Source organism: Macrosteles quadrilineatus, unplaced genomic scaffold (genome assembly GCF_028750875.1).
Source record: "Macrosteles quadrilineatus isolate MER2022 unplaced genomic scaffold, UCM_ALF_1.0 Scaffold_64__1_contigs__length_664444, whole genome shotgun sequence".
Taxonomy (NCBI): domain Eukaryota; kingdom Metazoa; phylum Arthropoda; class Insecta; order Hemiptera; family Cicadellidae; genus Macrosteles; species Macrosteles quadrilineatus.
In genome coordinates, this window is record NW_026542657.1 from 167,182 (window position 1) to 193,609 (window position 26,428).

General features: G+C 34.3%; 1 protein-coding gene across 3 annotated transcripts in view; it reads right to left on the reverse strand.

The window, feature by feature from the left end:
* LOC128981969 (pyridoxal phosphate homeostasis protein-like) overlaps nucleotides 1–26,428 on the reverse strand; it is a 113,280-nt gene that overhangs the window by 5,417 nt on the left and 81,435 nt on the right. For 2 of the 3 annotated variants that reach the window (XM_054400989.1, XM_054400990.1), the window contains exons 4-5: nucleotides 21,304–21,446; nucleotides 9,998–10,096 (exon numbers count right to left, since the gene is read on the reverse strand). In XM_054400989.1, coding sequence (XP_054256964.1) covers nucleotides 9,998–10,096; nucleotides 21,304–21,446 — 242 coding nt within the window. The remainder of the gene's footprint in view (nucleotides 1–9,997; nucleotides 10,097–21,303; nucleotides 21,447–26,428) is intronic. The other variant, XM_054400991.1, reaches the window with a different exon arrangement.

The window sequence follows — 26,428 nt, forward strand, 5'->3', positions numbered from 1 at the left end:
TCTTATCTCAAAAATCCTTTCGGGCTCCGCCCCAGTGGCTCTGTAATTCCCCATGTTAACCTTATGAGTATTCATATTTATTGGGGATAAAAGAATTTAGTCAGCTGTTTCAACTAAAAAAGTTGGTTCTATGATATGGAAAAGCATTAAAAAGTTATAAGATTTACCAACAGGGTGCAGCACTATATTTTTTTTGCATTTATGAAATCAGCTAATTTGAACTAAGCAGCAACAAAAAACTGTGATTCACAATAAGAACTGTCAAAGTAGGATTGTTTACAGTTATGTTTATGTTTTTCATTTCATGAATAATTTGTGATATTTTGCGAATTGTGGATAATTTATTTTTCTCTATTGTTTAGGTGAAGTGGTAGAACATTATGGCTATGGTAGATGTGTAATACTATAGAATACTGTAAATTTAAAAAAGCAAATTTTATCAAACTGTGTCCTCCCTTATTGCAAACGCAAAGCTTGAGTATAACTGCAATAAGCATTTTATACTTAAATTCCAACCCCGTACGAAGGACGGGTACTCTGCTAGTGGCAAATAAAGATTTCTGTTCTATTCTATTACTGACAGTTAAATTAACAATAGTAACGATTGGTAAAAATGATGATACTATTGGTAACAAGACAACAAAATTCAGTGTGACAATGAACAAAGTGGACGGATAACAAATTATCTATAACAAAGTACTGTAACAATATGGTTGATCATTCAATGAATAACATATTTCTTATACCGTCCGTTATAGGTGTTATTGTTCCTATGTTAACTGGTTTCTCTTCTTTTTGATGAATATAATAAAATGAAGAATGCTTTTGGAGGAATCTTTAAATAGTATTACAATCTTATTGGTTGATATATAAGTACAGGCGCTAGGTGCAGTTAAGTATGCATGAAAAGAGTCAAAGATTTTGACTTTTGATTTTGGTAATGGGGACCTAGGTGAGTGTAAAAACCCATGTCGTCGCCTCCATGGGTAGTCAACAACATAGGGGTGGGGGCGCAAAATTGAGAAAAACATTAATCAGAAAACCGCTTTTAACTCCCTTGTTATTGAACGTAAGTAAAAGATTCATTTAAATTGACTTTTGAATTTAGTAATGGGGACCTAGGTGAATGTAAAAACCCATGTCGTCGCCTCCAGGGGTAGTCGGCAACATAGGGGTGGGAGCGCAAAGTTGCGAAAAACGTTAATAAGAAAACCGCTTTTAACTCCCTTGTTATTGAACGTAAGTAAAAGATTAATTTAAATTGACTTTTTATTTTATTAATGGGGGCCTAGGTGAGTGTAAAAACCCATGTCGTCGCCTCCAGGGGTGGTCAACAACATAGGGGTGGGGGCGCAAATTTGCGAAAATCGTTAATCAAAAAACCGCTTTTAACTCCCTTGTTATTGAACGTAAGTAAAAGATTCATTTAAATTGATTTTTGATTTTGGTAATGGGGTCCTAGGTGAGTGTTAAAACCCATGTCGCACCCTCCAGGGATGGTCGACAACATAGGGGTGGGGGCGCAAAGTTGCGAAAAACTTGAATCGGCAAACCACTTTTAACTCCCTTGTTATTAAATGTAAGTAAAAGATTCTTTTAAATTGACTTTTTATAAGTAATGGGGGCCTAGGTGAGTGTAAAAGCCCATGTTGTTGCCTCCAGGGGTGGTCGACAACTTAGGGGTGGGGGCGCATGTGCATATACTATACGGCCGCATATGTAACTGACTCAGGTATACAAATGTTTGAGCACATCTAGAGGTGCTAGGGAGTTGAAATTTGGCAAACTTCTTGGTCTTGGACCCAAACCCCCGGGAAAATTCTGAAAAATGACATTTTCGAATTTTAACCCCCCCCCCCCAAAATTTCGAATTTCCTCTCTATGTTATTCTTACGGGGAATAGCATTGAAAGTGGTCGACTTCGTGTGCTCATCTGAACCATTTAGAAACGTGCTAGAGACTTCCCCCTCAAAAATCCAAAATGGCTGACACCTAAAAACGAATAAAACACGTTTTTTTTAATTACTATAGCTCTAAAACTGTAAGAGCTAGAAAAGATTTGAAAGAATTTTAATGATTAGGAATTAAATTTTCTACAAAACACTTTCAGGTGTTCTTCAAAAATCGCACTATTTTACCTTCGAAAAACGCCCTTCTTTCAAAATTTGGTAAATTTCTTTCAAATTTATTATAATTTTCACTATTTTTTTCTACTTTAGAATTTTTTTGCAAATATTATTAATTCTTTATATTTAACTTAACTAAGTTTACTTTAAATTCTATTCATTTAATGTTTTTTTGTAACTTTACTCCTTGACCCCCAAAACTTAGGTTTAATGTCAAGATTTGAAAGGTTTTTGCCACTTTTACGAGCCCCATGTTATTCTTACAAAGAATAACTATGAAATTTAAAGACTTTGGTATGCTCATTTGATTTGTTTAGAAACGTAGACTTGAAATTTGGTAGTATTGTAGTATTTGATCCTAAATTAACGTTGAAATTTCCAAAGGTCCCATTTTAAAATTTTAACCCGACCAAAAATCCAAAATGGTGGACATCTAAAAAAGAGAAAAACACGTTTCTTTTAAACGCCTATAACTCAAAAAGGGGAAGAGTTAGAAAATATTTGAAAGAATTTTATGATCAGGAATACAGTTTTCTACAAAACCCTGCTAAACGATTTCCAAAAATCACACCCCTTCACCCCTAAAAAAACACCCTACTTTCAAAAAATTGGCCATTAAATTTTTTAATGGTTTTCATTATTTTTTCCTAACTAATTTATTTTTTTTTTATTTATTATAATGCTTTGTACTCTCCTTAATTAACTTTAAATTTTAATCATTGCATATTTTTTCGTAGCTCCTTCACCCCTAAAATGTAAGTTTAATGTCAAAATTTGAAAGATTCTAACACTGCTACGAGGCTATAACAGTTTCCCATATTATTCTTATGGGGAATCTTGAAAGTGACTTACTTCAGTGTTAGTTTCTTAACCATTTAGAAACGTTATAGAGGCTTGCAACTTTATCCTGGAGCGTACGACATGGGTTTGAGACTCACCTAGGCCCCTATTACTAAAATCAAATGTCAATTTAAATTAATCTTTGACTTACGTTCAATAACGAGGGAGTTAAAGCAGTTTGCCGATTAAAATTTTTCGCAACTTTTCGCCCCCACCCCTATGTTGTCGACCACCCATTGAGGCGACGAGATGGGTTTTTACACTCACCTAGGTCCCCCATTAACAAAATCAAAAGTTAATTTAAATTAATCTTTGACTTACGTTCAATAAAAAGGGAGTTAAAAGCGGTTTTCTGATTAACGCTTTTCGCAGTTTTGCGCCCCCACCCCTATGTTGTCGACCACCCCTGGAGGCGAAGACATCGGTTTTACACTCACCTAGGTCCCCATTACCAAAATCAAAAGTCAATATCTCTGACTCTTTTCATGCATACTCAACTGCACCTAGCACCTCGCCTATATTGTGGTACACACTTCTGCGATTTCAACAGTGTTATGCAGATTAAATCTGTGTTTTTTTTTAGAAAAATATCTGTTTGTTGAGAAGGCACGTTCTTACTTCAAAGGGAAGCCCACCCTAAAGCTGTGTAAGTTTTTGAGCGGAGCGAGCGAAGCGAGCTAAGCTCTTATACATCGACTCTTATGCATTTCGTAATAGGCAAACTCCTCCTAGACGGCTGAATCAATCGTTTTCAAATTTTGCATGGTGATAAAGACCATATCGGTGAGTGCCAACATTTAAATGGTGTTAAAAAAGTCTCTCAGGAATCCGCCCCACTGGGTCTCAAAGTTTCAATGTAATCCTTATGGAAGCAGTATTTGACACATAAACGAAAACATATGATCAGCTGTTGACTTTTGAATGCAGTAGATAAAGAAATAGCTGATAGCAGTAATCCACAGATATTAGAACAGAAACGGTATTGATCATAAATATAATCAAATGACGACACTAGCTTGAGGTCCGTGATGTAGGAAGTGGTGAAGGAAGTAGTAAAGGTGAGCAGTCTTGAGTGTGGAAACTGTTTATGACGATTAGATTTAGGTATCAGCATTCCTAAAATTCTATGGGAAGGGAGGAAAATGGGTCCACGACATAGGAAGTGGTGAAGGAAGTAGTCAAGGCGAGCTGTCCGGAGTGTGGAATGTGTTTATGACGATTAGATTTACGTATCTGCATTCCTAAAATTCTATTGAAAGGGAAGAAAACAGGTCCGCGACGTAGGAAGTGGTGAAGGAAGTAGTCAAGGCGAGCTGTCCGGAGTGTAGGAACTGTTTATGACGATTTGATTAAGGTATCTGCAATCCTAAAATGCCATGGAAAAGGGAGGGAATCAGGTCGGTGACGTAGGAAGTGGTGAAGGAAGTAGTCAAGGCGAGTTGTTCGGAGTGTGGGATCTGTTTATGACCAATAGATTAAGGTATCTGCAATCCTAAATTGCTATGGAAAGGGAGGGAAACAGGTCCGTGACGTAGGAAGTGGTGAAGGAAGTAGTAAAGGCAAGCTGTACGGAGTGTGAGAACTGTTTATGACGATTAGATTAAGGTATCTACAATCTTAAAATTCTATGGGAAGAGCGAAGAGAGGAAAACAGGTCCGCGACGTAAGAAGCGGTGAAGGAAGTAGTAAGATGAGCAGTGTGGAGTGTTGGAACTGGAAACCGTTTGTAGCAGTTAGATTAATGTATCTGCAATGCTGAAATGGGTGGAAGCATGCCCACGACATAGAAAATGGTGAAAGAAGTAGTAAACTTCATATTTTGTTGTGGTGTTTCCGGACCAATTGATTGACAAATAAATAAAAGGTTAAAATACCTGCTTGTCGCCTTGTGGTCCAAAGTATTGTCGTAGTGGATTATGTACATTTTGGCGCGAGCGCCATCGTATGGGAGAGGTTGGTTCCAAATTCAACTGATACATACTCAAATACATACTCAGATACATACTACTATATATGTACTGATACATACATAAAGAGCGAATGGAGTATGTATCAGTTGAATTTGGAACCAACCTCTCCCATACACTGAAAAACCAGATGAAAAAGCATGGCAAAATTGTAGCCTTCAAAACATCTAACAAACTCCAAAATCTCCTTTCCGTAAAAAATGCACCACAGGATTTTTATCAAAAAACAGGAGTTTATAAAATAACCTGTAATGACTGTGATAAGTTTTACATTGTCCAAACTGGAAGGCCCTTTGTAAAGAGGTTTAAAGAACATCTTCCCAAGAAAACCATCGTTCAAAAATCAAATTTCGCCGACCATTTGGTAGCCAGTAACCATAGTTATACTGATATAACAACAAATTTGCAGCCTTTACACATTTGCCAAAAAGGCCGAACAATGACGGCATTGGAACGGTTCGAAATTTACAGAGCCTCTAAAATTGAAACAAACAACCTGTTAAACAACAAAAACACCCTGCAATCCAACATTCTTTTTGAAACCATAATACAAATAAATAATAGCCGAAACAATGCTGCACTAGCTACGTCACCAGGACAAAGGTCAGATCACGACCAACTACCGTCTTCAGTCGAGTCTCGACACACGTCTGGCGCGCCTCCATATCCTGCCCGTGCACGCGTAGCAAAAGTTAAAAATGTTAATTAACGGTCGACCGGTTTTTATGTGTGTTTTGTGTTGTGAACATCTTACGCACCTCTTCAGGGAAGTTTAGTGTAAACAGTTCTTATACGGATCCGACGATGGCGCTCGCGCCAAAATGTACATAATTCACTAGGACAATACTTTGGACCACAAGGCGACAAGCAGGTATTTTAACCTTTTATTTATTAGAAGTAGTAAAGGCTAAAAGTGCGGAGTGTGGGCAATGTTTGTGGCAATTAGATTAACGTATATAAAATACTAAAATGCTATGGAAAGTGATGAAAACAACAGGTCCACGATGTAGAAAGTCGCTTAGGAAGTAGTAAAGTATGAGCATAGTGTGAGAACCGTCTGAGGCAGTTAAATTACTGTATCTTCAATCCTAAAATGCTATGAGAAGGGAAGGAAACAGGCCCCACGACGTAGTAAGTGGTGAAGGAAGTAGTAAAGGCTGGCAGTGCAGAGTGGGGGAACCGTTTGGGCAGTTAGATAAATGTATCTAATACTTAAATGCTATGAGAAGGGAAGGAAACAGGTCTATGACGTAGGAAATGGTGAAGGAAGTAGTAAGACTTGCAGTGCAAAGTGTGGGAACTGTCTTTGGAAATTACATTAATGTATCTGCAATCCTAAAATGCTATGGGAAGAGAGGGAAACAGGTCCACGACGTAGGGGGTGGTGAAGGAAGTAGTAAAGGTGAGCAGTGTTGAGTGTGGGAATGGATTAATGTATCTGCAATGATAAAATGCTATGGGAAGTGACTGTAGACAGTAGGTTAAAATGATTACGAAGCACGAATCGATACATATTTCGATACATGCAATCGTTTAAAATAGAAATTTACAACTGAGTTGACAACGGCTGATTTTTACTCCATAGAGGCTAAAAACGATTTTTACTCCCTAAAGAGTAAAAATGCTACTTTAGACCCGCAACGCATGCATTAAAAACGACTGTTTTTACTGTAGTGTGACAAAAACAATATAATATGTACCCTTGATGACTCTGCTCAATTTTGTGGATGCCTCTGCGAACGCCACCTAGTATTTTTCCTTCGTCACGTCGGTCATCATACCGTACTACTGTGCCAATGAATAACCCTATAGTTTTAGCAATAGTAATTTTTTAAGCATAATTTTGATTCCATGACATGCGGATGTCAGTTGTCTCAGCCTTATCAATTACATAAAGTGTTCAATATAATCTCTCTTCGGAATGTTAGGTGTAGTGGAATATACTTGTAGTGAAGCTGACTTTTATTCTTGAAATGAGGGACCTCGTTCATATGGTCATGCGGCTTCATTGGCAACAAATAATGCAAATGACAAAGCAATGCTGCAATTCCAAAAAGCAAATACTGTAAATTGTTACGTAAATAGTGACGTTTACATGCATTGTTGTTAATCAACGTATCTTAGAAAGGATGAGGAGATCTAGTTCAAAAGGAACACGATTTTTCTGTCATGACAATAACTGCTTAATTGGCAATTAATCTTTGTGAAATTTGTTTTACAGTCTAAATGTAGTGTTATTTTCAAAAATCTCACTTAAGGCAAACCAAGTGGGCCACGGTCCGTAACAGGCCACTGCAAACCATCTGTCAAGATATAGGTACTATTTTAGGCAAGGTTTTCTCTGTTTGGATGTTATTAGACAGGATAAGAGCACAATGAATTTCTTATGCAGATGAATAATCCGTTGATTACAAGAAATATAAGTCGAAATAATAAATGTCACAATCCAAGCGCATTAAAATGGCTCTGGCCTGAACCTTTTTTGTAGTATATAGTTTGGGCATTTTTTATGTTACAATCTGGGTCAGTTGAAGTGCACTTTAATATTTCTTCATACAAATTATAACAAATTTAATCCAGTTGCTGTGAACCACTATTAATTTAACAAAATATGGACACGGCTAATATGGGCAACGTGCCCTTCTGCACTTGTATTATTTTTTATTGTATTAGACAGTCGAAATCTTTTTAAATAATTGAAAACATGTATGGAAATAATCTCATGAACCTATCATGATCTGTCTTGAATAATATGACAAAATATCGGCAAAAGTGGTCAAAAAGGCAGACACCAACCCGTACTACAGTATTAAGAGTTTCCAATGATTTCATAATTAAACGTTATTGCGAAACATAACATGATGCAAAACAAATTTAATTTTAAAATCAGAAAATTACATTGCAAATACTTCTTTTTGACAAACTCAGTGACTCCCTATAATATGTATTCTTTGAAATACCATTTTAATATTAACAGCGGTTTCATTAAAAAGTAGTGAAAAATTATGCATATGACGATAATGTAAACAAATCTGGGAAGGGAACTTTAAGAGCTTCTGGGGCAGAGCCCTAAGGGAATTTACTTTGTTTTTCTTTTGATGGCTAATCTACAGACCGAGACCTTTCTTTGGACAGAGACCAAGTTTCTACACCCAGCCGTTCTCTCAATTTAGTGGAGACAAAGTTTCCAATTAAATATTTAGATTCCCCCATGTTAATCTTATAGGAGAAAACCCAACTTTGGTGGAAGATCCTGTCCAAACTAATAAAGATTTCAAAAAATGAAAAACACTTTGCAAAACTACAGATCAGGGCTATTTTTTACACTTTAATCATCAAAATCCAAAAATGAGGGACGAGTTCTGTTCACAAAAATCGGCTTAGCGTATTATATATATAGATAGATAGATGTCTGCCGTCTCATAACCAATAACTACAAGCTTTGTACGCATATTATGAATTTTTTAAATTTTTTGTATGATATGCATATTATTATTGTAAATTATTATTGTTGTCCGTGGAATCTATATAAATAAAATTAGAGTTTTGTCTGTACATTGCTTAGAATAATGAACTTTTTGGTTATTTTTACATTTCATAGGTCAGAGAAACCGAATCAAACCTTATCTCAATTTCTGTCTGTCTGTCTGTCTGTCTGTCTGTCTGTCTATCTGTCATTCTCTTGGTAACGCTAAAATACGCACTTTATTACAACTACTCCTCAATAACTATAGCACTGTCCCGCCTGAAACTTATTTTCCAAATACTATACATATATGAGATGGTTTTAGACGTATTTCATCGAATATGAGACAGTTAGATATTTAACAGTAAACCCTTGAAAATCAAGTTTTGTCGATTTTTGACGTGGAATTTCTGGAAGCCCATGTTAACCTTATGAGAAATGAAATTATTGAATCTTAACAGCTGTTTCAATTAAACAAGTTGGTTCTGTTCTGTGATGTTCAATAGCATTAAAGTTACAAGGATTACCAACAGGGTGCAGCACTAGCACTATTATTTCTTTTACATTTATGACAACAGCTAATTTGCAACCTGGAGGCGAGTGAGCGTAGCGAACGAGCTAACCTGAAGGCAAGTGAGCGTAGCGAACGAGCTAACCTGAAGGAAAGTGAGCGCAGCGAACGAGCTCCAACATACAGGTGAGTGAGCGTAGCGAACGAACTTCAACCAGGACGTGATTGAGCCATGCAAACGAGATCAGATAGTAAAAATAAAAGTAAGCCTACCGTTATAGGATCGACCGGCAGACACAGAGGTAATTTAACCTTTTATTGATTGTCATACCGATCCGGAACAACAAAAAACAACATAAAATGAAGCTATGTATAATAGTTTGGCCAGCATATCTTAAAATATGCAAACCAACTGCTGTTCGTTATATAAGAAGGTTTCAACTGAATATTATAAGATCCCCGTGCGTAGAACGGGTACACAGCTAGTAAATAAATAAAATTAAATTAAGTAATGTTTACATAATAAATTGTATTGTGTGCCTATTGTTGGCCATATTTGGGTTTGTGCTACTGACTCTCTTTCTCTGTTACATCAGCTGGCCAACTTTTATTAAATACTAAACAGGAATTATAGGATGAATGAAACATACTCCATTATTAGCAAAAGTTGAACAACTAACTATTTTCAACAAAAATGAGTTAGGCTACTTACACTTTTGCAAAATAAAAGAATAACAACATCAATCACTATAATAAACTGATTGATCAAAATAAATCTATTACAAATCAAGATGCTTTTGTTTGGAAATTATATTATACATTGTAATTTAACAAGTCCAGATACAAATGCCCACTCAAAAGCTCACACGTTTTGTATGAGCATCAACATTTCCTAAGAAGGCTTTCTAGTTCCCAGAAACAAAACTTTCTTCAGAAAGTTATATTTACAGAGAAAACTTATTGTTATTTAAATTTTCCCTTTTCAATTCATTTTTGCTAGACTCTTGTGATAAAGTTTGCTATCCAAAGACTCAAGATAGCCTTTATGAAGATAATACAAAGCAGATGTATATAGTTTTCAACTTACTGCATGTTCAAAGTCATTTGACATGCCCATTGAAAGCTCAAATTCAGCTACATTTCTATTCAGAGCTTTTGCAACATCCTCTCGGCACTTAATAAGAACCTAGAAAAAAATTTTACATGTAGAATACCATGGTGGGAGGACATTGTGAAATATCTATCTATCTATCCACTTATATATAATTCAGTTTTAAAAATCTTTGTACAACTAAATCTAAAGTTCTACTGAACCAATTTTATTAATTAATGGGTTGTTGGAAAGCCTGATTCGTGTAAATTTGCAAATAATTACGAAAGTTTGATTTTTTTAATGATTTACTAGGTGAAACCCGTCAAAGTCAACACTTACTGTTGAGGTTGCAAGCAAGATCGATTGACTATAAATCGAAGATAAATAACTAAATTTGTTTAACAATTTGGGTTGTTCGTGATTTAGCAGTGTGCTTTTTAGGTACATCCGATCTTAATAATCAATAATTCAAATGGAAGCTGGTATTTCACTGAAGGTTCTTAGGTCAAAACAAACAGGATAACGTAATTAGAATTGAGTTAATATATCTAAAACTAAATTGCATATCCAAGATATAATCAAATTTATGTTTTCTGATTGAGCGATACAGTTTCATGAACTTGACTGACTAAAACCATCAATATCTCAAATGAAAGCCTTTATTTCTAGAATATTTTAAGAACAAGATATATAAAATAACTTAAATAAAAATAGAGTTACGTATCATTGATTGCAGATAAGTACTAAAACGATTATAATTATTGTTGATGCGTGATTCAGCAGTGTCCTTAGGTAGTCTGATCTTAATAATCAATATCTCAATTAATAGCTGGTATTTCACTAAAGGTTATTAGACCAAAACATATAAGGTAATTAAATTAGAACTGCTGGAATACGTCTTCGATTGAAGTAAAAAATTGAAAAAATCAAATGTATATTGTTCTTTGAGTAATACATTAGATAAATTTTAAAATGATGATGCTTGATGACAAATATGTGCTTGCATAGTTTTTTTTTAAGACTATAATTATGAAAATCGGTCGGGTAGAAGAGCCAAACAAACTCAAAATAACCCAAATTTAACTCCTATTAGAAATGTACAGGGAGGCAGTTTGTGCATAACTAGAAATATACGTCAAAATGAATGCTGATGCTTGATGGCAAATAAGTGGTGCGTCCATACCTTTAGTTTAAGGCCAATCTATGAAAATCTGTCGGGTAGAAGAGCTAACGCGACTAGAAAAAGAAAGACCAATAATTTTTATAGATGGCAATAATTGGTTTACCATCATGCATAATCTAATCATACGAAACATGTGTTGATAATTTGACAGCTTATTGTTATACAGTAGACTCCCTCTTATACGGACTCCTCGGGACCGAGGCCAGTTCGGATAACGGGGGTTTTCCGTTAAACGGACGTCCCCAAAATCTCATTAAAACGGACCGTTTAAATGCATACTCTATACAGTATTTGACTTAAAATTAGGAGAGCATTGTATTTAGACACGTAATAACTGGTCTCAAATCTTTCCCCCGAGAACAGTCGTTTCAGTACCGCCCACTTCCTGCCAATCTAGACCGGTTAAACCGATGTGCTGATAATAATTATCCGGATAAAGAGATGTCACTTCTACCGAGTGTAGTCCGGTCAAACCGATGTCCAAAAGGTGTCCGGATAAGAGGGAGTCTACTGTATTGTTATTTAATTGATTTTTCTTTGATTAAATGTTGTTGTTAACAATTTGCATTTGTGTTTAAAGTGTGTTCCTTATGTTAAGTGTGTGATTATAATGTTATGTGCTTAATCTGTACCATTAATATTAGAGAGTAAAGTGGTGTATTGATTTCATAACCATTATTTTACTAGAGACCGTTATATTTAACCACAACGGGCTCTGCTGCTAGTAGGGGGTGTATGTTTGTCTGTGCAGCTGCCACGACTAAAATACTAAACCAATACAGCCAAAATTAAGCAGAGAAATGGTTCACATATCTAGGAATGTGTATCAAATGAATAGGTGTATCAAATTAAGTCTTGAGGTGAGGTTTTCAAAATTAAATATTAATTGGTCTCCATGGAAGCATGAGAAAATTAACAATATTTATTTACCTTAGCATTGACATTTTAATGTAAACAGTCAGAACTGTTAAATGCTTCTTTCACAATTTCATACAGCTGATCCAAACAAATTGAATAAAATATTTTACCTAAATCCGTTTCTTAAAATAGATATTTCAGTTCAGTACTTAGAATTGGAAAGTTTCTCATAACAGCATTGTTTACTTACATAACAGCATAGTTTTACGTAACAACACAGGTAAAGGACCAATGAAGTTTAAGGATTGAGAGAGAAGAAGTAAAATTGTAATAATGCTTCGACTTCAACTAATCAGCTGTTTACCAATTTGATTGTTAACGGTTGTTGCAATTTGTGATTGGTACAATGTGATTGCAATACATTGTACAATTGGTACATTGTGATGAGTCGTCGCATCAATGTTAGTGGCAATGAGAGGTTATAAACAAAAACATAACCTCTCTTAGAAGTTTTGAGTAGTGATTATTAGTCATTAAAAACCGGTCGTATGTAAAGTAGTGTACACAATTGCGTTAATAGTGTTAACGAGACTCGTAGAAGTTTTTAAGTTTAAGTTTTCTTAAATTGTCTACACTTGTCATTAACACTATCTTTACACAATGCACACAACAGAACTATGTGGTAGGTTTATTTACGTCGTTGATTACGGAAAATTGTGTCACATATTTTAATGTTAACAGTAGGACAATTACAGTGTAGGTATACCGAATATTAGGTTTAAAAAATTCTTCACAGAAATATAAACTATGTATGAAATCGATAGTCATTTTGTACTATATATTATAGGTTAAGACTAGTAGATTCAGAAGGCATTGATAACGCCGACTTTACCTAGGATGATTTGAATAAACCGTTACTGTCTTGGCATCTTCCGAAACGAACACTACTCGTAGAAAATGTAAGTCTCTTTATTTAATTAATTTATTGTCTGATGTATAATTTCCAAGCCAAAAGTTTCATTTGTAAAACTATTCTTAAATCGAATGTAAATTGCCTTGAATTGTAGGCTACTTTATTTGAAATCATGTTAGTCACCTTTGCCAATCTTTTCTTTTAGCAAATCAATTATTCATGTTTCAATTGGTTTTAGAGATCAGCAAATTTTATTTTGTTAACTTATTATTATATTATAATTTTATTAATGCTCTGTGGGGTTATTTTCACAGACGAGTACGAGTGGAATAGGGAAGATTTGCCATTAGTACAACAGATTAAGGTAGTAGATATTACTATATATGTGAAAGATATGAAAGGACAGTGTAAAACTAATTTTATTATTTTTGATTACTAGAAGAGTTGATTTGATTGATTTTAATAAATAAATACTAATGTTGACATAACATGTGTTTTTTGATTTTATGAAAAACCGTGATCCAAGGCAAAAGTTAAATTGTGAGATAATCAGCCCCAAAATCTTCTACATTTATATCTAAGTACCTGGGGACCGAGCTTTGCTCGAGGAAAATCATTAGTTTACTCTGAAAGCAGTCTAAATTTTAATCAAAACCATTCCAACCATTTTTGTAAATATTCCATTTTTCAAATTTTTGCAAAAATTGAAAAAATACTTGGTGGAGATACCATGGATTAGTAAACAGATACCAAAAATTTCATCAAAATCGGACTGCACGCTTCCTTAAGTATTGCAGTATTGAAAAGAGTCGATTTTGCTGCATTGTGACAACAATCTTCTCCCACCCAAGAGAAAAATTTTTTAGACAAATTTGCAACAATATCAAATATTGTATGCCGCAATTCAAGTTTCGTTCTCTAGGCAGCAGCAAGCAACGTGGCGATGGTGACGAATTACGATTCATCTAGAAATATTATAAATAAAATTGAAGACTGATATTTAGAGTTTATTTATAATAATATTTGTTTTTAAGTATATACCTGATCAGTGGAAGTCCAAATTTAAGTTTGTATTTATGTATATCTGATATTTTATCTGCTCCCCTAAGTTCCGCCCCCTAGAGCCTTTCCCCCTGGAGCGACTGCTCCACTCGATCCACAGTCGCTAAGCCACTGATTATGAATACAAAATATAGACAATAAATTATTTCTTTTCAATTATTTATAATTTTTATTTTTTTATTTTTTGAGCAGTAAATAAGACCTTCAAGAAAGGTATAGCTTCTAGTTTGATGTTATGTGAATAACTTTTAGTAGGTAAAATGGCTGACAAAGATTTATTATTTATCCCATTATAGACATACCTACTGGTAACATACATTTTGTAAAATAAAAGGGTATCACAGTCTAAAACCAATGTGCATAATGAGATTAGTATCAGAGAGTTAAATGAAACTAGGTCAAATATGCAATGAAATAACCATAATCATAATCAGTACAGTTTAAACTCTTAATGAATTCAATATCTGTTGATAAACTGATAATTATTTAGTTCAGTTTATATTCTTATTGTCTATTCTGGTTTAGTGGTGGATCTAGGATTTAGTAATGGAGGAGGGGGCTAAATACCATCGGGGGGGGGGGGGGTCTGGGAGGTTTGACCTACAGCGGGGGGTTAGACAATTTTTTAAATTACTAGGCTTCCAACACACATTTTTATGCAGTCTGTGATATAAAAAATCATAACAAGATTATTTTGATTATCTCTTTAAGTTTTGCTTTAAGAAATAAATCTAATATATACAATTCTTGTGTCACAGTGTTTGTCTGCAAACTCCTCCGGAACGACTTCACCGATCGTTATGAAATTTGGTGTGTAAATTCTGTAGGTATGCGAATCGGACGTAAACTATTTCCCGTTTCGAAATTCTTAAAAGGGCTCCGCCCCAGTGGCTCTTGAGTTTCCCATGTTAACCTTATGAGAAATGGAATTAATGAATCTTAACAGCTGTTTCAATTAAACAAGTTGGTTCTGTTCTATGATGTTCAATAGCATTAAAGTTACAAGGATTACCAACAGGGTGCAGCACTATTATTTCTTTTACATTTATGACAACAGCTAATTTGCAACCAAAAGGTGAGTGAGCGTAGCGAACGAACTTCAACCTGGAGGCGAGTTAGCGTAGCGAACGAGCTAACCTGAAGGCAAGTGAGCGCAGCGAACGAGCTCCAACCTAAAGGTGAGTGAGCGTAGCGAACGAGCTCCAACCCAAAGGTGAGTGAGCGTAGCGAACGAACTTCAACCTGGAGGCGAGTTAGCGTAGCGAACGAGCTAACCTGAAGGCAAGTGAGCGCAGCGAACGAGCTCCAACCTAAAGGTGAGTGAGCGTAGCGAACGAGCTCCAATCCAAAGGTGAGTGAGCGTAGCGAACGAACTTCAACCAGGACGTGATTGAGCGATGCGAACGAGATCATCTTGAAAATTAAACGTAACGGTACTTTCTTTCCATCGGTCTGTCTTAGGGGAAACCTATAACTTAGGCGATACGAAGTTCGCCGGGTCAGCTAGTAATTAATATAAAAAAGTCATAAAGAAAGGAAGGCTTGCATCTTTCCATTTCTCCCCCTACTCATTTCTTTATGTTTAATGTTTATTCAGAATTAATTACGGAAGATTTTTTTTTATAAATGAACATTTCATAAATACGGTAATAATCAAAGCCATAAAACATAACATTTGATACACATTTTATAGTTTTTCAGGTAGTACATTAAAGATAAGTGTTTTTTTTTTTTTTAACTAAACAAAACAATTTAAATACAGTAATGCAATTAATTTCATATAAAAAATTACATTCTCAATTGCCATACCTCTGTTCTTCTATTGGGAAAAAACGAATGAGTTCATCACATTGCAGACACCCCTTTGATTATGCAAATGACCATGTCCATCTCTCCTATCAAATCCGTGTGACCGCTCAACGCTTGCTTACTACGAAGTCAGAAGTAAGATACCCTAGTTAAATTATTCTCTAGACAAAAATAGCTTTATTTATATTAGCAACAGAGCCCGTTGTGATTAAATAAAACTGTCTCTAGTAAAATAATGGTTATGAAATCCATACACCACTTTACTCACTAATATTAATGGTACAGATTAAGCACATCTATACTTATTTAATACGCAAGCAGGATTTTTGTGACAATTACTCCTCCGAAACTACTGAACCGATTGACATGTTTTTGGTGTCTTTGGAAAGAGCGTAACGTGAAGTTGTGCATGAAACTTTCTTTTCAGGGAAATAATTATAGTGAGGCCATGGGGACCTTTAAAGTTTCGTATTTCTCCATAAGATTAACATGGGAAACAAAAATTGTTTTGAAACTCCAGCTGTTGTCAGAAATTAAATATTCAAAATTGGTCTCCATGGAAGCATTTTTTTTTTTTTTTTTTAACTTTATTTAATTTTCAATCTGTTCAAGTTGAACAATAAGCAAATGATATAAATAGTAATACAGTACAAAAATAACTTGAAGAACATGAGCTAGTGATTGACCACCGTCAACACTAGCTAACAAAGAGAATTTTGATAACACTTAGCCGAATCTGAATGGTAGGTCCAATATCGTATGTCGCTTCAGTCTGTAAATGGTGTTGTGATTGTCCAATAAATTAAGTGCAAGATGATTTGAATGATTTTCCAATTTTATAATGTATTTTTAACTAGATTTTGTAATTTCTTCTTTTACTGTTCGAATTTGAAGATCATTGTGAAGTGTTCTGTTGGTAACAAACCAAGGAGCGTTGACAATTTTACGTAATAATTTTGATTGGTAACGTTGAATAATTTCAATGTTTGAGGTACTTGCTGATCCCCAAAGCTGAATACCATAAGTCCAAATTGGTTTTAAAACTGTTTTGTACAGTAACAATTTATTTTGTGTACTGAGTTGTGATTTAGATCCAAGAAGCCAATTAAGTTTAGTTGTTTTTAAATTTAGATGTTGTCTTTTAGTCCAGATATGTGCCTTCCAATTAAGCTTTGCATCTAAGTGCATGCCCAAGTATTTTATTTCTGTTACTTGAGGGAGGTAAAATTCACAATGTTTACATTTGCTTTGACATTTAAATGTAAACAACCAGAACTGTCAGATGTTTATTTCACAATTTCAGACAGCCGATAAAAAAAATAAAACAACTATGTGGTAGTTTTAGATTATTTATTATAAATCTATTTCAATGATTACGAAACAGATTTTTCCCGTTGCGAAGCAAAAATTATTAGTTAGAAGAAGAACATATGTTAATTGTAAACAGTCAATGTGTAAATTATCTATGTTGTATTACAAATGTGTATAGTTTTGGATGGTGGTTGGTGTTTAATGATATAAGTTATTAGTTATTAAATTTTTATTTTAAGGATTTGGCATATATGTAAGCCTATGATAAATAACACCATTTCAGAGTTTTGCCAGTTTTTGCCTAACTCTGTCCTGTAGAGTTTAAAGTAGCCTACACCTTATTGTCTACAAATTGGCTAAATAACTTAGGTACGGTACTTTATAGAAGCTGCCAGCCTTTTTACGTTGACTTATTGTAAGCTTACCTTTTCCCGTCCATGGGCAGTTTGATTGTTAAAAATTCACCCTTTAAACTGGAATAGGACTGTGAATTGTGAGTATTTCCATTGGTTAATAATCTTTTAGTTGACTCTTTTAAAATCATTGGAAATTATGACTGTTATTAGTTTTTAAACAAGTAATTTGTTTATAAATAACTCCTGTACTTCTTTGCAATTGCTCGATTTCGAGCAACATGTACACTAGTAACATTATAATCACACACTTAACATAAGGAACACACTTTAAACACAAATGCAAAATTTGAACAACATTTAATCAAAGAAAAATCAATTAAACAACAATATAACAATAAGCTGTCAATTATTAACACATGTTTCGTATGATTAGATTATGCATGATGGTAAACCAATTATTGCCATATATAAAAATTATTGGTCTTTCTTTATTGTCTTTATTGGTCCGAGTAGGGTTAGCTCTTCTACCCGACCGATTTTCATAAATTGGCCTTAAACTAAAGGTATGGACGCAACCTTTACTTGCCATCAAGCATCAGCATTCATTTTGACGTATATTTCGAGTTATGCACAAACTGCCTCCCTGTACATTTCTTATAGGAGTTAAATTTGGGTTATTTCAAGTTCGTTTGGCTCTTCTACCCAACCGATTTTCATAATGTTAGTCTTAAAATAAACTATGCAAGCACATATTTGTCATCAAGCATCATCATTAATTTATCTAATGTATGACTCGACAAAAAAATATAAATTAGATTTTTTTACTTCAATTAAAGATGTATTCCAGCAGTTCTAATAACGTTACCCTATATGTTTTGATCTAAAAACCATTAGTGAAATACCAGCTTTCATTTGAGCTATTGATTATTAAGATTGGACTACTTAAAGCACACTGCTGAATCACGAATCAACAATAATTATAATTGTTTTAGTAGGTACTTATCTGCAATCAATGATATGTAACTCTATTTTTATTTAAATTATTTTATATGTCTTGGTCTTAAAATACTTCTAGAAATAAAGGCTTTCCTTTGAGATATTGATAGTTTTAATCAGTTAAGTTCGAGATACTGTATCGCTTAATCAGAAAACATAAATTTAATTATATCTTGAATATGGAATTTAGTTTTAGATATAGTTATTCAATTCTAATTACCTCATACTATTTGTTTTGACCTAAGAACCTTCGGTGAAATACCAGCTTCCATTTGCTTGAAACCTCAACTGTAACTGTCGACTTTGACAGGTTTCACCTAGTAAATCTTAAAAAAATCCAACTTTTGTAATTATTTGAAAATCCACATGAATTAGGCTTCCCAATGACCTATAAATTAATAAAATCGGTTCAGTAAAACTGCAGATTTAATTGTACAAAGTTTAACAACAACATCTTTAATTCAGTATTTTCTCACCACTATAAATTGGGAGGTTGCTTAACAATTTTGCAAAGATCTTTGAAATGGTGAGTAAATTGATCAAAGTAGTAGTGATATTCTGATAGAGAATAAAATTTCCTACAAATAACTATAATGTATTTCTTGAAAATACTCAATTATGGCAGCCTTAAGTTGGCTAAAAATATAAAGTTGGAAATATAAACTTGGAAAAAGGTGTTTTAAATGTATTACTGTTTTTTTTTCTCCTCAAATATGTAATAAAATCAAACTTTCATAACTATTTGCAAATATACACGAATTAGTCTTTCCAATGACCCATTAAGGAACAAAATCGTTCCGGTAGAAGTCTAGATTTAGTTGTACAAAGTTTAACAAAAAGATATGTAATTCAGTATTTTCTCACCACTATAAATTTGGAGGTCACTTAGCTTATTGCCTATAACTTTTAAAGGAATCGACCAAAGTGGATGTGATATTCTGAAAGAGGATAAAATTTAGGCTACTGCAAATAACTACCATGAACTTCTTGAAAATACTTCCAAAAGCTGGCTACAAATAGAAACTTGAAAACATAAACTTGAAATAAGCAGTTTTTAGCGAATTTCCCATATAGGAAATAAGCTATTACCGTAGGTCTCATTATAAGACCTAGACTCGGGAACGATTTACTTTTTCGTTTTGAGGTCCCCAGAAGCCAAAAACACCATCTGTTCAAATTCATATATTTATATATATATTTATATATGTGTCCGTTAGCGCGATAACTCGAGCGTATATGATCCGATTTTGATGAAATTTGGTACTAACGTGTAAACCTACGTTTATTCAAACGAGTTCGCGAACCAGCATAATCGGACCATGGGAACAGGGGTTTAGGGGGGGTTTTATGGGGTAAAAATGGGGTTTTCCCATTTTTAACCCTAAAAATAAAAATTTTTGCAATTTCTTTCTCAACCATTTTGTAGAGCTTAAAAAAATAAATAATTTAGTATATTGAAGAGCTGTTTTATGCCTAACAGTCACGGAGAAAATTAAAAAAAATATGTAATTTAAAATTCCTGTGTTGTTCTTATGGAGAAAATGAAAACTGTTGTAGTTTACTTGTTTATGGGTATATGTTGATAAAATTTGGCAAATTTATTTATTTCATTTTATACTATTGACATATGGTCAAAAAACACTTTTTACCTTCCCCGTAGCAGCAAACCTAAGCTCTGGTTAAATCTAATGTCATTTAAATTGTGAATAAATATGTCTCATTTATGGAAATATTTTAGTAAAAATGTAATCAGACAAGTTGAAATTCGCTTAGTCTGCAGGTTTGGTGCGGCGGGGGTATTAATGTATTTTTGTTATTTTTACTTTTTCACCACAAATATTTAATAAAATCACACTTTCATAATTATTTGCAAATCTACATGAACTGGGATTTCCAATGACCCATTAATTTTAAAAATCGGTCCAGTAGAAGTCTAGATTTAGTTGTTAAAGTTTAACAAAAATATCTCTAACTCAGTATTTTCTCATAACGCAAAACTACGTAAAAATATTGCACAACATTTATTTTCTTGTAATTTTCAAAAATTGTGATTTTTTAGAGCTTGAGCTTGTTTTACCCAGCATGATCTAGTGTAAGTTGCGGAGCACGAGGCTTGTTTTATCTAGTGTAAGTTTAAGAGTCCAAGGGGAGGGGACTTAAGGGCGCGCTTTACCCGCTTCGACTTTTTAAGCGCGCTTTACCCCTGACGCGCTACCGAATGCAAGGTTTTTGCAAGATTTCTGTTTTCACCTGCTACATTGAAGGTAGAATCGAAGTTAAGGTCTCATATTAAAGAGGATGATATTTTATATAGTTTGTGGTTTAATTTTTTCAATTATTCTAATACACACCTTATAAACTTGAGTTGTAGGACAAGAAAAAAGGTCTTTTCAACTAGCCCTAACTTATTAAAAAAACACCATTTGAAAATTTGAAAAACGAAGAACTATAGATTGTTCTTTGTACTACTATAAGCCACTTAGAGTGCGTAGCTATCATTATTGGTTAATTTGAAAACAGGCATCTTGGACACCTCTGCAAGCGCTTCTCGCGGCGCTGTTCAATGGCGCAACATAGCTACTGAAGCCCGAGCTGAGGTAGAGCGCACCCTTAAGCCCGTTAGCCCAAATAGTACATCCGCCACTGTTCTTTTTATATCTACTCTAAGAGCCATTCTATACGGCCGTACTATCATAGAGTATACATCTTGCAATAAGGAATTGTGGTTGTGTCTGAACTGAAGTTCAGTGCTTAAACAGTAATCAAGGCAATATATCTGAAATGCAAATGTGTCTTTTCTATCTATTTGTACCTGGAAATCCGGATTCGGCCCTTGTGTAAGGTCATGATCGAATCTTCCAATTGTCATTAGACCCAATATGTTCAAATTGGGACAATTTGTAACCACATGTTTGGCTAGAGAAGCTGCTTCTGAAGGCGGTGCCCCGTTTTTGGCTAGAAATTTACATATATTTTTAAAAGCATAGTTTTGACAATCAAATTTAAATTGCAAGAGCAAGTAGTAACCCCCTCAAGATAAATTATTACATTACAGAATTCTGCATTAAAAATAAATACACACAAGCTACCATAGAGCTAATAAACTAATAAACCAATTTCTTTTATCCAACTTTTGTAGTTTTTATTTACCCCCCCCCCCCCAGGGGTGCACAGACGGGGGGTACTGTGGCGCGTTTGCGCCACAGGAATGTTTGGGGGGAGCTTATTTTAGGGGATTTTGAGGGGGGATATTTTTTTGTAGCTGTCATAATGACTGTATAGTTTTGTATAAGCAGCCCGAAAAAGTGTTTCTAAGTAGGCCTAGCTCACTATCAACACCAACAACATTTTGCCGTTCGTAATTAATATTGCTTCTAAGAATGGTAAAAACGCACTTTGTCATACAATCCTTAATATACCCAAGGGCGGTCCCAGGCGGGGGGGGGGGGGGGGGGGGGTCAGGGGGTCATGACCCCCCCAAAATATTTTTTATATACATAAACTATTATACCAGGGAAACATTAATAATTTTTATTGCAAATTGTTTTACCAAATTGAAATTCGTTGTAGTCTTTACACTTGTAGCGAACGAAAGGACTAATTACAAAGTCTAACCTAAAACTTGGGATCGTTCAAGTCTGATTATGTTTTAGTACGTTATGAAAAGTAGGGAAGATCGGCAGACAACGGACGCTTTCAGCCATATATGGCAACGGCAGTGTCCGATGCTGACGTTCGACGTTCGGCTGCATTCTTCTTATTTAATTTTTCGGCATTTAATGTTATAATTCATTTTAACCCAGATGATTGAAAACTTGAATTGGATATTGGATAAAGAAAAGAAGTTGTATCAATAGTCAAAGTTTAAAAGGTAGTTGAATATTAATTTATCTGAGTTCAGCGTTAGGAATTTGTAATTACAGTAATGTAATTCAATGATTACCATAGCAAATTTCAAAACTTTCAATATTAAATAGTATTCATATTTAGAGCACCTGATATCATATTTAAGAATAACACAACCCAATTGGCATGTTGCTAGCCACAAAACAACAAAATGGTAGTGTCTCAGACTTAGATGCGGAAGGGACGGAATTAATTCCCGGCACAACCACAAAAACGTTGCACAAAAACTTTATTCTCACGTTGACCCCTTGTAAATTGCCACTGGCACTGGTGTAGAAAAAAATGAGAACACTGAGAACCAATTCTTCAGGCGGTAGCAGTGACGGGACGCCGACGCAACGTTAGTTGGGTAGTGTACTTTGTGTAGGTTAACTGTTGCTTACTGGGCAGGTATAATGCAGTCGTGTTTGGTGCAAGTTCTTAAACACTTCTTAGATAAAATAAGTTCTCTTTTTCGAAATATTGGTCTGATTTTGGACATTTTCTGTTTAGCATGCACATCGGCACCAGTTGAAAGGGTGTTTTCGTAAATCAATAATGCTTGAATTTGTTGTAATGTTGCGGTATTCCTTTGATATTAAAACCACAAGTCTCAATAATGCAAAAACATGACATTATACAAGTTTATTTTTAGACATTTCTTTGACCTTTAAATAAACTGGGAAGCTTGAACACATTAAACTAGGTCCTCAAAATAGCTTAACAACCACTCATTTTAGCATGTTCACCCCCCAGGCCCCCCGGTGACCCCCCCAAAATATATGTCTAGGACCACCCTTGAATATACCAGTGTCAAATTTTACTTGCTAGATATGTTTTGGAGGATCTTTAACTCCACCATTGTCAGGATTTACAAAAGATCCACTTTTGGAGGTGTCGTCAGAATACGTTACAAACATTTAACACAGAACACGAAACAATTACAGTTAGGCCTATCAATTCACGTGTGTACATTGCCGTCGGCAGGACTGGAAGTAAACTGAATCAGGTTCAGGTTAAGACGGACCGACGTGGTCTCTGGATTGTCGTCTGCGTTTTCAACAGCAAAAATGAAAATATAATGGGACTCATAATTAAGTGAGTGTTGTCACTCAAAAAAATTGTGCTATGTCTCTAGTTTTATGTATTTATATATTTAAAACTTCTCAAAGTATCTCTTATATTAATACGTGAGGGCTGTTTTTTTTGTTTTTTTTTTTTTTTTTGTGAACACTACTCTTCCCTTATTTGTGGACCAATTTCAAAGTTTAAGGTGTCAAAATATTCGGCCCAATTCGTAGTTTTGCATTAAGGTTTTAGAATTCAAGTTCCTACCCCTTTCTTACCCTTTCCTACCCAAAAGGGCGTGAGACCCTTTCAAAGGTCAGGTTTTCACCATAAGAATTATACATTGAACAAATTTAAAAACAAAAAAACGGCTGTATGTAAAAAGAAACTCACCTCACCTCAACTTGGGAGTAAATATTAATGTTTGTAATATTCATGAGGTTATAGATCAATCCAAACAGTTAATCAGTTTTGTTGGAAGAACAGAAAATGTCATGAGTTTAAAGAAGAAATATTAAAAACAGGAGGAGGTTATGAGGAAATTTTATATGTATGAGAAGAGTAGAAGAGAGGCGGGACAGTAAGGAATCCAGATACACAATCACTTGGAGAGATGAATAATTTTTACCAGTTCTGCTATGAAACTTATTTATCAAGTAAAAAAATCATGAAGAATATACAAATCATGTTGTCACAGTGGTAAAGAAAACCTACCTAATGTTAGATCAAATGAATAAATGCAAGAAATGTTTACTGGTAACAGCTTTTAAGTCGGGAAACATTTTTATAAAACACTAAAAAATAAGGCCTGCTTCAAAAAATGATAAAATATTTTCACAGTAAGTGTTTATTATTTCAACCCGTTATTAATAGAGTGAGTATTTCAATTAGTTACATAAGCTTTAAGTCTTTTAAAATTATCAAAATCGAAAATTATGACTGATATTACTGCAGTTTTAAATAACGCCTGTATAATAACCAGTGTTGCCACACAGCTCCGGAAGAAATCCCTCCTCACAAGCATGAAAATCCCGCTTTTTCCTCTCTAATCCGCGCACAATACGTTAAAAATACGTGCACAATCCGTGCACTCTGTAAATTAACCTAGTCTAATAATATAGCACTAGAAAACAAGTTTTCAGTTAATTTTTCACCTATAACGAAATGCAACACTCAAAATATGTTACAGGATGTTTACACTTATGTGTGCTTTCAATATTAGCATAATTGAACAGATACAAAAAAATATTCAGTGAAAAAATATAATGCTTTTACATTAATACAAAATTTTGAAAATTGCATATTCAATTAAACTAAACTTATTGTTCGAACAAACTTTACCTATAGCAGTTAAAAGTTTTAGAAATCAATAAAATGCAATATATCTCCTAAAATATTGGGTTAGAGGTAACAATAAATTAAGACAGGAGTTGTTGGTTTTCTCTTATTTGTGGTATGAATGTTGTTTTGACGAGGAAACGTACTGTTTTTTTGTTCTGAGTCCTGAATGAATTTGTGTCGTAAGTGTATTTATATTTGACAGTAATTAATTTGACAAACATAAACTCAAACAACTTTTGTTTTTTTGCTTTTCTGGGGAAACGGTGCTTAGTGAAAAAAATATAATTTTAGCGAGACGTCCGTGATTGATATATTTTACCCTTTGCTTTATTAAAGCTTATGTTATGTTGGTCGTTGGTTAGTTTGTTTTGTTTCTGTTTGTACTTTGTTTTGTTTGCCTGTTTGGTTAGGTTAGCAGTGTTGCCACAAACCAACGTCCAGAGGAAAATCACTAGAACGGGTAGTAAAATATCCCCAGAAAACGATTTAATCTCTAGAAGTGACAACCTGATTATAGGATTCGTCATTCGTAGACATAGAAGTAAAGGGAGTGAAGAGAACAATAAGTAAACAAAAAAATATCATCGATCATTCTTGAATGCACTATAATATAATCCTTAGTTCCTACTCATAAAGAAAGTGCTCCTCTTGAGTCACATAGTACAAAGTGTCCTGATTTGCCGTTGAAATTCCCATATATTTTAAAATACTTTACAATTGGGTGAAATCTGCGCAAAATCCGCTCACAACCCTAATCCGTGCAGCCCCCCAAAATCCGCGCAAAAAGCGTAACTACGCGCAAAACGGCAACAACGATAATAACGGTTCTTGACAATTGATTGATTTTGAGCACTCATAGAAGATGACTGTTATTTTTTAATATCTCCTGTATAATACCGGTACTAGACAATTGCTCGATTTCGAGCAACAGGCACACTAGTTTAATAAATTTTCTTTCGCATAGTACTGTAGAATTCAAGACCATCATTTATATCTAGCATAAAAATTGGTTATTATGGTCAATAATTTTGAATGGAAAACTCAATTATGAATCCCATTATATTTTCAACACTCTCCTCTGTCACTACAATTAGTCCAATCGACGTCCAATGTCACAAGGACTTACAGGACACAGATGAGTAAATAACTAAGATAATAATTGCAGTAGGCTAACCTTCATCAGAACACTCTTTAGTGACTCTTTACTGACTTACAGACGAGATTGATTGTATATCATGCATTGTTCGCTTCTTCAATGCAGTATGGTGTTGAACTTTGGGGAGGTAGTTCAGGTATGTAGTCTGTTTTAAAATTACAAAAAAAGTATCTTAGAATCATGACAAATTCTAAACCTAGAACATCCTGTAAATCTATTTTTAGGGAACTCAAAATTTTAACACTATCATCTATGTACATTAGTAAATGTCTGTTTTATGTCAAATCTAACTTTAATATGTTAATGGAAGATCAACACATTCACAATTATCAGACTAGGAACAGAAGTGATTTCCAGTTTCCTGTTCATAGATTAAGTTCCTTTGAAAAGTTGCCACAGTATTTTGGAAAAAAAATTATATAATAAGCTACCAAACAGGATAAAGAATATTGATAATGATCATAAGTTTAAGAAAGAAGTTCAGTCC